Source organism: Solanum dulcamara, chromosome 11 (genome assembly GCF_947179165.1).
Source record: "Solanum dulcamara chromosome 11, daSolDulc1.2, whole genome shotgun sequence".
NCBI lineage: Eukaryota > Viridiplantae > Streptophyta > Magnoliopsida > Solanales > Solanaceae > Solanum > Solanum dulcamara.
This window is the reverse complement of record NC_077247.1, coordinates 46,984,251-46,996,947: the sequence shown is the minus strand read 5'-3', so window position 1 is coordinate 46,996,947 and position 12,697 is coordinate 46,984,251. Positions and strand designations below refer to the sequence as shown.

The window sequence follows — 12,697 nt, the reverse complement described above, 5'->3', positions numbered from 1 at the left end:
TTTTTACTAAAACTTTTTAATATATATTTTTTAATATCTTGAATTATTAACTATTGTGACTTATAGTACTTTTTACGCAGTTTCAACTTTTAAATATAGAAATTTTATTTTAAAATAACTTAAAGATTTCATGCCCAAATTTATAGTCAAAATTGAATTGCTTGAAAAATTGTGAAAACAGTTTTCTATTTGAAGTGAAAATAGATTTTGGAATTTTTTTGAATTCTGAAATTCAACTATAGTACGTAATTCTATGACCAAAATAATATTCCAAAAAAAGATGTGAGAGATACCCCTTTACAAACGGCCGGGCACTTTCTTTCTATTATGTGTCGTCCAAAATAGTTCCGTCCTTCAATTTTCACCTACGTTAATACATTTTTGACCAAATACCCTTGCAAATATATTCAACTAAGTGAAAGTTTAATGTTATATTAGATGGAATGCTAATAGTAAGTTACAATGCTCACTTTGCAGGATGTCTGATGATTCTATCAATCATTTATTTTTTAAATACCAAACATCTAGGGTGACAATTGGACGGGTTGATGTAAATTTAGACGGGTTATAAAGTAACAATTGGGCGGGTTGAGTCAAATTTAGGTGGGTTATAATGGGTCAAGACAATAAATGAATCAAGATCAAATTCAATCCAAATTTGCTTGGATCAAAATGAGTTTGGTAATGAATTATAGAACGGGTCAACACTCAATCCAACACAATTTTTACTAAGTTTTAATGAATAAAACTTATCACACCTGGTGTATACACCAATCCAATACATGCATGCCATGTGTTTGAATTTAGAGTTTATTTTACTTAATCTTTGATTAAGTTTTTACCAGTTTTAATTTTTTTTTGTTCTTTTATAACATTTTAGTACCTAATAAAATTATTATTTTTCATTATTACGGCTATATATAACATATCAAATTTTAAATAAAGTTCTCTAAAAATATTTTGATAAAATTTCTCTCGAATCAATTTAGGTTACATATTAGCCCAATTTTTAATGAATTGAAATAAATTGAACTAATAAATAGAAAAATCAATAACCTCCTCAAACTTAACAAATTAAGTGAATTGGATTTGATTTTGCCACCCTTGCAAACATCTAAACATGTCTGGGGTAAGATTTTATCCTGTAAAGGCATAAAGAGGAGACTAATGTAGTGGCAACTGGCAAGAGGAGTTACAATGGACTTTCAGGAATTTTAAAGATAAAAGTTGTGGTGCTGGAGTTTACCGGATTGCATTGGTGATAGCAGATAAAGCCTTTTTGCAGTTTGACTACCTACCAGTATTCTACCTTAATTTTCAATCTTCATATTCTTTCTATCTAGAAACATATCCATAGTAAATTATAATTATGTCATACATGTCATATCTAATCACCTTTCCTAAATACGAATCTAAAAAACTTAGTTCACAAACATCAGTTTTATTATATTTCAAATCTCTTTAATTGTAATACGTCTACTAGCTAAGTTTTTCTCGAAATAACCAATCCTGGACTTCACTATAACCAATTGTATATTCAATACTTTAACGCGAGTTTGGACTTTTTTAACATCAAGTGAATTGGACATCAATGGTTAAAAAAAAAACTAAAAAAAAAAGGTCCAATGCAATTACTGCACCTACACAAAACAACTTATTTTTTTATCACATATATTATATAGGAAATTCCACTCAAAGTTCATGAATTCGTGTCAACTCTTTAATTTGTCGTAACAGTCTTCCAAAGATTGGACCAAAAATGAGATGTTGTGTCATGTTTCTTCGATATTCTCCAATGTTATTCCTTATTCTTTTCATCACCATCATCATCAGTACTGGTAACATTAAAGGTGAAACTAGACCATTAGCAAAAAAGAATGTGCTAATTAGGCCCTTTGATAATACCATTTCAGCTATCTTTGTCTTTGGAGACTCCACAGTTGACTCTGGTAACAACAACTGCAAAACCACTGTGACAAAGTGCAATTTTCCTCCCTATGGAAGGGACTTTGTCAGCCACATTCCCACCGGAAGGTTCTCCAATGGCCGCCTCATCACTGATATGACGGGTACATAATGTTCTAATTGTTATCTTTCTGTCCCAATTTATGTGACGTATTTGATTAGACACCAAATTTAAAACAAGTTATACATACATAGTAAATCATTTGACTAAAAAGAGTAAAATGAGAAGTTTAAAGTTACATACATTTTTACTTTATTAAATCACTTATTTGTTTTGTTTGGAACAGCTTCATATATAGGACTCAAAGAATTCGTGCCACCATATTTGGACCCAATACTTAGCTTGGAGGAGCTGATGACTGGCGTTAGTTTCGCCTCCGGTGGCTCCGGCTTCGACCCTGTTACCGCTCAAATAAGCGTCTCTCTCTCTCTCTCAATGAATTCTATACTATCGCGATCTATTTAACTTACATATGCTGATCATCGAGAATTCTACACGATCAATCTATTTCAATTTATTGCACTAGTTTAGATGACCAACTGATAGTTACACAATTGATCTATAAAAATTAAACTTATTCAAGAAAAAAATTATGATCAGCTTTAAATTTATAACAGGGTGTAATCTTCACGTAATCAACATTGTGCATAACAACAACATAAAGTTGATTATTACTACTTTATGTAGTTATTTAATATTAAAAATAGTAAAAAAAAAAAAAATTCTCTTGATTTACTAAAATGGACAAATAAAGTGAGACATCTATTTTTAGTTATAAAGAACCAAGAAAAATGAAACAGAAAAAGTAAATTTTGAAGTAGCTTAGCGTAAAGGTCTATTAAATGCATCAACAAATATAAATGTAAAAGATCAGGTCTATATAATTTCTTGCTTTTAACATTAATGAGGCAATTATACAACAGTAATATGGTTTTACTACATGTTTTTCAGGCGTTACAATTTTTAATGTGAACTTAAGCAGTTAACCTGCTTTTTTTCCTAGAAGTGTTGTGACACACAGTGGCGTGGCCACATATAGCTGGTTGGTCAGTCGAACACTATTCGTCGAAAAATTATATTATGTATATAGAAATTTGTATAAAATATATAGGTCAAAATTTACTTTTCATACATATATATTAAATCTTAAACATAACAAAATTTCTGACTTCACCACTATTGTGACATTGGAAAGATTATATATTACATAGTAGGAGTTATGTCGCACAGTGAAGAGCTAGGAATTTAAATAATAAGATTAAAAAAAAGGCATAATACATAAATATGACCCTTAACTTGAGACTCAACTTTATCCCACCGAGGGAGCAACCCCATTTTTCACTTTGAATTGGTCAAAATATGCGGAATTTCTGACTTTTCGTGGAGGATTACTTCAGATGACAACTATGACCTCTAACTTAACTAGTGCACATTCGTCCTACAAGCATTCTACATGACAATTTTGTGTCCTACGTGGCATTCTACGTGTATTGTGTCACGTAAGACATGTGTGTCTAGTTGTTTAATTTTAACAAGTTTAAGTGCCTACTTGTGCACACCAAAAATTGAAGGATATAAATATGAAATAAGACCAAATTAAATGGTATATTTATATTATGCCAAAAAAAATAAATCAACAATTTATATATATGCCTCCGAGGCTCTGATGTCCCTGATATTGTGTGATTTTTGGAGATTTTTTTAATTACCTACATAATAAGTAATAACATTAATTTCCATCAATTAGAAAAATGGTTCTCGAATTTTTTCTTTTTACCGGTGTACAAATTAAGAGCTCGTTTGGATTAGCTTAAAAGTTGGTCAAACCAATTTTTAAGTCATTTTTAGCTTATGTGAGTGTTTGCCAAATTTAAAAATGACATAAAATAAGTTTAAAATAAAAAATAGGACTTTCCCTACTTTTTATTTTTTAACTTATAAGTCATTTGAGTTTGACTTTTTATTTTTTGACTTAAAAGCTACTTTTTTCGATCAATTCAAACGGGCTTTAAGCCTTTTATTTGTACAGAAATTTATTGACAAATATATATATATATGTGTGTGGCAGGACGTAATTCCATTGGAACAGCAGCTAGAATATTTTAAAGAGTACAAAATAAGAATTGAATATGAAATTGGGGAGGAAAGAACAAAATTGTTAATAAGTAAAGCAATGTTCCTTATAAGTGCTGGCACAAATGATTTTGTTGTCAATTATTTTAGCACCCAATTGAGAAGAAACTCATACACTGTCCTTGCCTACCAGCAGTTCTTGCTGCAACAAGCACAACAGTTTCTCCAGGTAATGTCGATCTCTTTCAACTAAATTTAATAAAATAAATTATGTTATATATTGTATGCTCAAGATATAAAAAAGCGAAAAGCATGAGTTTACGAAGTGTTTAATATATATACTAATTCTCATTCGATGATACACATTTTGAATGTTAAATTGGCTTAGGATTTAATGGCCGAGGGAGCTCAGCTCATCGGAATAGTAGGGTTACCGCCTCTCGGGTGCTTACCGGTGGTGATCACCCTGAACCTTGCCAGCAGCCCATTGCAACCCCGTCAATGTATTGATTCATACTCAGACGTAGGAAAAGAGTATAATCGGCTTCTCCAAAATATGTTAAATAATATGAATATTTATGGCACACAATTAGTCTATGCTGATATATACAATCCTTTATATGACATGGTACAAAATCCCAACAAGCATGGTAAGTGATCAAAACTACTTTTTTTTTTTGGGTCAATTTTTTATTTTTCTTATGATTAATTAAAAAAGTGTACCTTACCTTTTTTATAGGTTTTAATAACGTCTACTATGGTTGTTGTGGAAGTGGGCTTTTCGAGCTTGCAATTTTGTGCAATCCAAATTCAATTGTTTGCAGTAATGCTTCGGAATTTGTTTTCTGGGACGCAGTCCATCCAACTCAAGCAACATATAATAATTTGTTCAAGTTCTTGCGTCCCACCGTTGATTTTATGCTCAAGTTATAAAAAAAGTATTTTGTTGTTGTGGGTGGGGGGAGGGGGAGGGGTAGAGGTGTTTGATGATTGACTGAACATTGATGAATAGAGAAGTAGCAGATTGATATGTTACCAATTCCTTTTGATGGTAATAACATAACAGGATAGAATTAGATTAGATGTATGATATAAGGTTTATCCTATTGTTAGGTAGAATTACTTATTCTTTATTTCAAAACGTAATTGAAACTCAGAGCAATAATTATTTTTCAATTAAAAAGACTAAAAACTGACTAGTTGTGAATTTCACCAATATAATGCAGAGGATTTTCAATCTGGTCCAAATTACCCAACGTGAGGAAGCCCACTCTGAAAGAAGCCCGTGTGATTACACATTGGATGATTTAATTTCAACCTCTATATTTTTTTACAATGAAGAAAAAATATTTAAACTCTTAATCTATGTTATTTGAGAATTTCAAGCACATTATTATAATACCATCCAAAAAGTAAATTCACAAGGTCTATCGCCTAAATTGGTGGTGACCTTCATTGCACTATAGTGGGGTGTCCACCTAAGATCGGCTCAAGCGGCGGGTAGATCCTATATTGTAATTTGTGGCAGTCGATAGCTTGCGTTCGGACAGTCCCTACTTCTAATACAAACTAAAGCCAATTAATTTTTCTTGTAAGTGAAAAGTACGCGATTAAAAAATAATAATAGCATAAGGAAACCACACGTTCGAAAGTTTCCAATCTCATCAGAAGCTAACTTTCCTACATGCCAATCTCGAATAAGGCACAAATCATGGAGGAAAACAGGATTACAAACTATTTTTAGGAAACAAGTAACAATAATTAACAAAATGATTAAAAAGAAACAAATGATTATTAGTCGAGTAAATCAATATTAATAGCTTTAAGAGCTTCATTAGCGATGATCTTAAACATTTTCTCAGAAGGATGAACAGCGTCCCAGAACACAAACTTCGTTCGATCACCACAAGTTTTCAACCCCTTACAACTCTCTCCATACTCTGTTGTTCCGGTCCCACAGCACCCCTTACTTGTCTCTGTGAAACCTGTTCCATTATAATTATAATTAATTAGCAACCTATATAATATCCCATATGAAATACTAAAGATTTTTTTTTCTTAGTTATTAAATATTTATTCTATGTGAGATAATGATTATGAAATATATTTTGGAATACAAAAGGCAAAGGTGACAAATGAGCGAATTGAGCTGAATTTAGACTGATCAAGATAAATTTAGTTAATAAATGTGTGGGTTATTGACCCACCTAAAAGTTACTTGGCCTGAAATGTTGATCAAAACCTAACCAATCCAATTCTAACTAAGTTTTGATTAATTAATTTATTCTTTTATAATTTGTAGTAATACCTAATAAAATTATTATGTTATGAATATATATGACATAACAAATAGTTTTTTTTCATCTTTTTGAAAATATTTTTACAATAAATCTCATGGATCTATTTAGGCTAGATATTGGAGTAGTTCAAATTTTGATGGGTCGGTCAATAATCAATCCAACCTTGAACGGATTAGTATTTTGTAGCTAATTTTAGGAAAACTTACATAAATCAGATAGTGAAAAGGGCTAATTAGCATTTTTTCCTACATTTTTTCAATTTACAGAAATCCCTTAAAACATGGTAATCCGGATACATTAATTAGGATTTTATGTATTAGCATGTAACATTTAAAGCATGATATATTGAACATAAAGATAAATTATGAATCAAAATTAATGTATCCAGATTACTGAATTAATGTATCCGAATGAAAAAAAATGGATTTTTGAATTTTTTAAAAAAAAATGAATAGAAGTAATAGAAAATATGATAAATAAAGAAGTGTAATTAGGTAATGTTTTCTGATTTTACCACCTCTCACGAAGAGTAATAAACGTATATTTCTTACCGAATTTGTGAGGATTTTGGACAGCTTCTAGAATGATGCTATATATATCAATGTAGGCAACTTTAATCCCAAATAATCTTTTAAGGGCTTGCAATTCTCTTTTGATTTTGAGATTGAAAGAGAAAGCAACTTTGTTCAAATCATCATCGCACTTGGTTTCATCATCTCGAATGGTTCTAATAAGTGGTTCACATCCAAGAGGAGGAACTCCCACCACTGCTAATCTTCTTGCTCCTTGACTATGAATTATCTGTCAAAAAATAAAAAATTTACAATCAGTTTATATAACTTAAATTCGTAAGTATTTAAGCCATTATAATAAGTTTGCGTGTCCAACTATTGAAACTTTTCTGAGGAGGACGGATATACTAAATTAGGTTCAATAAACGAACTGCATGTTGATTTTGGTTTAACCGTATGCTGTGTTTTTGAAAATAACTATTAATATTTTACTAAGGGGAGCGGATATACTAAATTATATTTTGGGAAATTAAAGTTTAATTACATACAATTTCCAAGAGAACACACGTCTCTCTCTATGCCTTACGTACCCCACGCTTTGAATCTTTAGTGGGACTAGGCAGCTGGAACAGATAAATATGTACGTACAACCTAAGTCACATTCATTCCACCAACTAAACTTTACTGAATTCAATTGTATCATTAATTCAAATAGAAATTTGGTTGCATACATCTATTTGAATTGGTTTTGGACTTTACCCCAACATTAATGGTGGATCTTTTTACTAAAAAATCTAGAGAAGGGAAAATAATGCATGTAATTGCACCCGAGATTGTGGTGCAATAGCCAATGAAACGTTTAAATTTTAATAGATAGAAGTATGAATTACCTAATACTTATGTTGATGAACAAAATAAAATGTAATTAGTGAAACAATCGAGTACTTTATTTGAAAAAGAAGAAGAAGAGAAAAATAAACTCATGTTTAAACATTTGAGGAGGAAGAGAGAGAGTGGACCTTAGCGTGAGTAAACAAGGAACGGATCAAGAAGTTCTGATACTGTTCCACTGAGTATTGCATAGAACGTACAACTTCCACAAAGTAATTTTGTAAGAAGTCATTAGTGCCCATACTTATTATATATAGTGCATTTTTTATGGTCTCTCTTGCTTTCTCAACTCCCACCATTTGCCTCAAGTGGATTTCATAGTGCCTCAGGTACTCCCTTTGCTTGGCTAGTGTCATTGCATTCTGATTTTTCATAAGAAAAACAAAAACATAGTTTAGATAGTCAACCAATTGAGTTTCTAAAATTCTTCAAACCAACTATAAGGTTATGAATTCGAGTCACTAAGGGAACAAAAAAGTGAGAGCTGGTATCGGAGGGGTAAAAAAAAAACGTACTGATAAATTGGCAGTGAGATCATCATAACCAGAGCCAGCTGAAGCAAAACTAATGCCGTGTAGCATATCCACCTTGTTTATTTGTGGCTCTAGAAACCCTCTCGTCATGTTTACGAAACCAAGTGCCTCCGCTGCAAAACCATTAATTATTTTACTTCTCAGATGTTTTTCCCCAACTGATTAATATATTTAGGCAGTAAATATAGTAGATAATTAAAATTTAAAAGGTCCAAATATACTTTACGTTCTGACGTTCATAATATTAATAAAATCAGATCAACTTTTTTACGGTAAAAAATTTGTTAGTGGAGAATATATTTGAGATGAAAAATAATGTAGCGAAGATTTGCATGGATCAAAAGGTAAAAGTGGAGGCACATTGTTCATGAGTCAAGCATTATGATCACAAAAAACAACATAATGGAGTTTTTTTTTAAGTTTTAAAATTCTGATCCAGTATCACCATTTTACTTATTTTGTTCTTTTACAATATATACTACTTAAGGTACAAATTTGGAGGAAAAAAAAGTTAAAGAATTAATTGATCACTACCAAAAAAAACAAACAAGAATTAACTAGGAAATTTATCGTGAAGAATTGTACTAGAGATCGAGTAGTAGCAAGAAATAGAAGAGAATGCGCGATAGAGTAATTACCAATGAAATCGGTGGCAAGTTTGCCATTAGAGAACCTGCCAGTGGGTTGAGAATTAAAAAGGTCGAGCCCATAAGGCAAGTAATTGGCCTTGTTTATAGTAGAAAGATGGTTGTTATTTCCAGGGTCTACACTTGAATCTCCAAACACCAACAGACATGTCACATTGTTCTTGGCTGCCAATTTCCTTAGCTCAGCTACTTCAATGCCTTGTACTGTAGCATTATGACCATGAAACACTACCAGAGCCAGAAAAAATAGGACAGTCAGAAGTCTCATCATCAGCAGCATTTTCACACACCTAATTCAACGTAAAATATGTAGAGTCGTGTAGGCAAGAAAAATGAACTAGCTCTACCCGTCCTTATATAGAGATAAGGGAACTTTAATACTGTTAGGTCGACTAGCTAGCATATATAAGACGTTTGTATGATACATGAACATGTTATATTCGTATATTTCCATCCAATTTTACACACAGTATGATACTCTAATAAGTAAATAATAAAGACGGTTTTCTTCGAGATTTGACTTTATAACACTATAGTAATTGCATGCAGTGTTGCAACTTTTTAAAGATTACGTTCTATTTACTTGTCACTTTTGATTACTACTTTTTTTTTTACTCCCTTTCAAAAATTAATGATAATCTTATTATAAAATAAACTAACTTAACAAATTAATAAGAAGGAGACAATTTCTCATTACTTGGCTCGTGTTGACCCAACATATGCCTCTTAAAAAACTTGAATATAATTTGAGATGTATTTTACTAAATACCTTAGTAATGATATTTTGAAATTCTAAATTTGACTACTACTAATTTATGTAGTTATTCAATACTAAGTAATAGTATAAAAAAAATATATAATAAACTCTCGTAATTTGCTAAAATAAAAAAGTACTCTGATTCCTCCATCCCATATTAATTGTCAACTTTATCTTTTACACCCCTTTAGGAAATATAAAATATAAGAAAAGTAATTTTGCTAATTTACTCTCTTAAATTTTATTTTATTTTAGAACTTTATGAATTTGTTTTGAACTTTCAAAAAAAATTAATTATAAGTATAAAATATAAAAAAATAATTCTATCTTAATTTTATATTAAGATTCGGTATGTTTAAAATGAGTGACAAGTAAATAGGAGTGGAGGAGCGCACAGAGCCGCAGTCCCCTTCCCCAGTTCCCCTAGCTCTTCTCTCCTGCCAAAACAGAATGGACAGCAAAGTAAAACCATTATCTGTAATTTGTTGGGTAAAGCCCTTGATTTCAAATTAATTGTCATGTGACAATTAATAGGTGTATTATTTGGTTTACTAACAGCCACCCCAGCTGTTTCTTGCCAGCCCAAAACTATAGGAGGACAAATAATACATCTCATTAATTCACAACCCGCTGCACATTAATTTTTCGGCCAACCTTTAACAAGACTAATGGCCCAGCTAGTCCTTATAGTGTCTCTACAACATAAGAGAAATACTCTAGTTGGAATTGACATAATATAATTAATCAAAGTTGAAGCAAAAAATTCAAATTTTATTAAAATTGGTGATTGAAGATTTATCACACTATCATTGACCATTAACAAAAACCACCAAGTCATGCGAGTAGTTGTAATGCATAGCTAACATTGTCTGTCCATTTGCTAATTAATGCAATACATACATAATTTGTCTTTCTGATTTGTCTTCTATTATTTCTACTGAACCGTATTTCATTTGTGTCCTGCTACCAATTATTTTTGTATTCACGGTTATCGTATAATATATTTTTGACTAATTTTTTATGCTCCGAAACTATATATATTTATGAAAACCTAAATTATTGAACTAGAAAAGTAGCGTCATCAATTATCATATCATGGTAATAAAGAATACTTAAAATGACATTTCAGATAATATTTATGAAATACCAAAATCCCTTCTAAAAGAGAAAATTATGGAACTAATTATAATTAACTTATTTATTAAAAACAACTGCAGTTTAAGAATTTTATTAAAACAAATTACATTATACTTTTATAGCAAATTAAAGGTGTCTTAATTTATTCCTTGTTTTTCCTCAACTGCTACCCACTTTTTGGGGCAAAATTAAAACACAAAATTATTGTCCACGTTCTCTCTCCTCCCAATGCTCTTTCCCTCCCACATTCTCTCTCCTCCTTATTCCCATTACAAACACATTGTATTTCACGATAAAAAAATATATTCATTATTGTTATGTATTTTAAAAATAGATCATAATCAACAAAGAATTTATAAGATAACATTTGATTGTATTTAGAATTATTTTGTATTTCAAATATATGTCATACAAAAAATACAAATCATTCAACCATTCTATCCTCGGATTTGTATTTTTTAGATGCAATTATGTATTCAAAATACATAAGCATACAAACTCTGAATCAAAGAACAAAAAACTAAATAAGAGTACAAATTCGAAAGATAAACGCATACAAACATGTATTCCTTAAATTGTATTTTTTATGTCCAAAATGTGTATTCAAATCAAATACCCATACAAACTCCGCATCAAAAAACAAACAACCACATAAAAATTCTAATTCGAAACATAGAAGCATAAAAACTTTTAATTTCTCTTTCCAAAGCATATTGAATTCGATAGAAAACTATCAATTATTTGATGTTCAAAACAAATTGAATTCGAAGCTAATCCAGAAAAAACTCACGATTCATCATAATTTACATTATGTTTTTCATCAAGTATTTCCGATTGAATCTTCACTGTATCGATCTCTTTTTTTTCAGCCAATTTTTTTTTATCAAATGTGTTTCGTAGAAGGATCAGCAATGGAGAATACAAACTCGTTAGAGGGATGAGGAACACGACATAAATGATACCTGTAATTGCCAATTATCGATATTTTTGACTCCTAAGAAGTAACGTAAAAAATTAATTATTTTCAGTTGTATTTACCTAATTTGAAAGATTTTCTCTATGTTTTTCTCTAAGTTGTTAATTCTTAGTTGTATTCTAATAATTCAATAAAAAAAAATTACATAAATCAACCCCATAGCAAGTGAAAATATAGTTATTTTCAATAAATATTGAAAGTGTAGTTGAGGGGTCCTATTAAATGCCCAAAATGTTGCTCCCTCTATTTTATATTAACTGAATTTCTAACGTAATGCACACATATTAAGAAAAACATTTAAGGACAAAATTTAAACCATATTTTTTTCTATTACCCTTTTGTTTAATCAGCCTCATAAAAATAATTAAATGTGAAATCATAAATATAAATAGTCCCTTATTGGAGTATAACTTTATATGTAGTGTAGTTTAACTTCTAGAAAATTACAAAATTTCATTAATGTAAAGGATAAACATGAAAAAAGATTCAAACATTTCTCTTGAATTTTAAACAATTCAATTACTTTAAATAATGAAAAAAGTTCTAAAAATCCAGTTAATATGAAATAGAAGAAGTATTGTTTTAAAAATTTTCCCATTCTAAACTACTTTAAGTTTGTCAATTGTAGCAATGTGTATGTACATGGTAAGTTACAACACGTGTATTTCAATAGAGGTTAGGCAATTAAAATCTTGAGAAGTAGGTATGTTTCAAGTTTCAACTTCTTTTTTTTTTTAACGGGAAGGGACCCTACACGAGGCTCCCACCTCTCGCGCACAGTCAGGGGTTGAGCAGCACCCCCAAGCCTTATCATACATAAAATATAAAGATACAAGGAGGGGGATATAACCTTACCTCCGAATTAAGATGGTTCATAAGTCTGTAAACCTACTAAGGTCGGCTAA

The 12,697-nt window shown here is 30.6% G+C and overlaps 2 protein-coding genes across 2 annotated transcripts; one reads left to right on the top strand and one right to left on the bottom strand.

Annotated features, from left to right (window-relative positions):
* The first annotated feature begins 1,759 nt into the window (after nt 1-1,759).
* On the top strand, nt 1,760-4,972 carry LOC129872651 (GDSL esterase/lipase At5g45960-like). The gene is made up of 5 exons (XM_055947582.1): nt 1,760-2,069; nt 2,253-2,383; nt 4,035-4,268; nt 4,428-4,689; nt 4,779-4,972. The coding sequence occupies exons 1-5, from the start codon at nt 1,760-1,762 to the stop codon at nt 4,970-4,972; spliced, it is 1,131 nt and encodes a 376-aa protein (XP_055803557.1).
* Nucleotides 4,973-5,685: 713 nt separating this feature from the next.
* On the bottom strand, nt 5,686-9,344 carry LOC129875068 (GDSL esterase/lipase At5g45950). The gene is made up of 5 exons (XM_055950496.1): nt 8,914-9,344; nt 8,258-8,388; nt 7,871-8,104; nt 6,891-7,140; nt 5,686-6,024 (listed from the first exon to the last, which is right to left on the bottom strand). The coding sequence occupies exons 1-5, from the start codon at nt 9,200-9,202 to the stop codon at nt 5,834-5,836; spliced, it is 1,095 nt and encodes a 364-aa protein (XP_055806471.1). The 5' UTR covers nt 9,203-9,344; the 3' UTR covers nt 5,686-5,833.
* Between the last annotated feature and the right edge of the window lie 3,353 nt (nt 9,345-12,697).